At 64.7% G+C, this 2,006-nt stretch overlaps 1 protein-coding gene across 2 annotated transcripts in view; it reads left to right on the top strand.

Moving 5' to 3' along the window:
* Positions 1–1,606, top strand: part of FLII (FLII actin remodeling protein) — a 12,074-nt gene extending 10,468 nt beyond the window's left edge. For both annotated transcript variants that reach the window (XM_007448389.1, XM_007448388.1), the window contains 8 exons: positions 50–266; positions 343–497; positions 581–641; positions 718–846; positions 923–1,029; positions 1,130–1,235; positions 1,331–1,396; positions 1,472–1,606. In XM_007448389.1, the coding sequence (XP_007448451.1) occupies positions 50–266; positions 343–497; positions 581–641; positions 718–846; positions 923–1,029; positions 1,130–1,235; positions 1,331–1,396; positions 1,472–1,606 (976 nt within the window). The remainder of the gene's footprint in view (positions 1–49; positions 267–342; positions 498–580; positions 642–717; positions 847–922; positions 1,030–1,129; positions 1,236–1,330; positions 1,397–1,471) is intronic.
* Positions 1,607–2,006: the final 400 nt, after the last annotated feature.

Below are 2,006 nucleotides of genomic sequence, written 5' to 3'. Positions count from 1 at the left end.
CCGTCGGTGCTGGGGGCTCAGCGCCGACCACCGCCCTCTGGCCCCGCAGGTACTGGGTCCCCGTGGAGTACGAGGAAGAGAAGAAAGCGGAGGCTGGGGACGAGGGCGAGGTGGTGGCGGCCGAGGCCGAGGAGCAGCAGCCCGAGGAGGACTTGCAGTGCACGGTGTACTTCTGGCAGGGCCGCGAGGCGTCCAGCATGGGCTGGCTGACCTTCACCTTCAGCCTGCAGAGGAAGTTTGAGAGCCTCTTCCCCGGCAGACTGCAGGTACGCCGGCCACGCCCCCACACGGGGAGCCTTGCCCCCGCCAGGGAGCTGCCCCTGACGGCTCCCGTGCCCCCAGGTGGTGCGCATGACACAGCAGCAGGAGAACCCCAAGTTCCTGTCCCATTTCAAGAGAAAGTTCATCATCCACCGGGGCAAGAGGAAGGCGGCCCAGGGGGCCCTGCAGCCAAGCCTGTACCAGATCCGCACCAACGGCAGCGCCCTCTGCACCCGGTGCCTGGCTGTGGGGGGCGGGCACGGGAGGCCAGTGGGCCGTGTCCCGCCTGGGCTCCGTGCTGACCCCTCCCCTCCCCCAGGTGCATCCAGATCAGCACCGACTCCGGCCTCCTCAACTCCGAGTTCTGCTTCATCCTCAAGGTGGGACCTGGCGCGGCGGGGAGCAGGGCAGGGCGGGGCTGCGGGCAGGGCGTGACCTGGGCCCCCACACACCCAGGTTCCCTTTGAGAGCGAGGACAACCAGGGCATCGTGTACGCGTGGGTGGGCCGGGCGTCGGACCCCGACGAGGCCAAGCTGGCTGAGGACATCCTGAATAGCATGTTTGAGGCCTCCTACAGCAAGCAGGTGAGCAGGGTGGCTGGCGCACGGTGGGTGGCTGGGGCTGGGCTGCCGGCCCCGCGCTGACCGGCCTCTCCCCCAGGTCATCAGTGAGGGCGGGGAGCCCGAGAACTTTTTCTGGGTGGGCATCGGGGCACAGAAGCCCTACGACGACGACGCCGAGTACATGAAGCACACGCGGCTCTTCCGGTGAGGACGGCCCCGCCCCAGCCCCCAGTGTCCCCCTGTCCTGGCCCTGCTGCTGTGACCCTCAGCCTCTCCATGACCCTTGGCCGCCCCCCCCTCAAAGGTGCTCCAACGAGAAGGGCTACTTCGCAGTGACCGAGAAGTGCTCTGACTTTTGCCAAGACGACTTGGCAGACGATGACATCATGCTCTTGGACAATGGCCAAGAGGTGAGAGCCCCTCAACCCTGCCCGTTTGGGGAGTCCTGCCGTCCCTGGATGGGAATTCCGAGGCCGGGCAACCACCTCCCCCGCTGTCCCCACAGGTCTACATGTGGGTGGGGACGCAGACAAGCCAGGTGGAGATCAAGCTGAGTCTGAAGGCCTGCCAGGTGAGTGGGGGAGGGGCCGAGGCTGGGGGGGGGGGCCGAGGTTGCAGGTGCGCACTCACCCGCCCCGCCCACCAGGTGTACATCCAGCACCTGCGCTCCAAGGAGCACGAGCGTCCCCGCCGCCTGCGCCTGGTGCGCAAGGGCAATGAGCAGCATGCCTTCACCCGCTGCTTCCACGCCTGGAGCACCTTCCGCCCAGCCCTGGCCTAGGACCGCTGCCTGCCTGCCTGCCCTGTTGGCCACCACAGGCTCTGCGGAGGGAGAGAAAGGGTCCGTCTGTCGTCCACCTGCCCCCAGTGCCATAGTCCCCAGCAGCAGCAACGGGAGTAACCCTGACCGGCGCCCCCAGGGGCCGGGGCGAGTGGATCGCCTCCACCGTGAGCTCACGTGTGATGCCCCCTTTTCTGCATAGAAGCAGGTGTGGTTGCCCTTTAAGAGATATTAAATGCTTTTATTTTCAATATTAAAAATCAGTATTTTTAATATTAAAATTGCTAATTTTAACAAAATGACGAAAAAAACCCAGGGTACTACAAGGAAACCCATCCTGACCCCCGCCACACACACACACACACACACACACTCTCTCTCTCTCTCTCTCTCTCTCTCT

The sequence above is a fragment of the Lipotes vexillifer genome, unplaced genomic scaffold, assembly GCF_000442215.2.
Source record: "Lipotes vexillifer unplaced genomic scaffold, Lipotes_vexillifer_v1.1 scaffold533, whole genome shotgun sequence".
Classification (NCBI taxonomy): Eukaryota; Metazoa; Chordata; class Mammalia; order Artiodactyla; family Lipotidae; genus Lipotes; species Lipotes vexillifer.
This window is presented reverse-complemented; position numbering and strand designations above follow the sequence as displayed.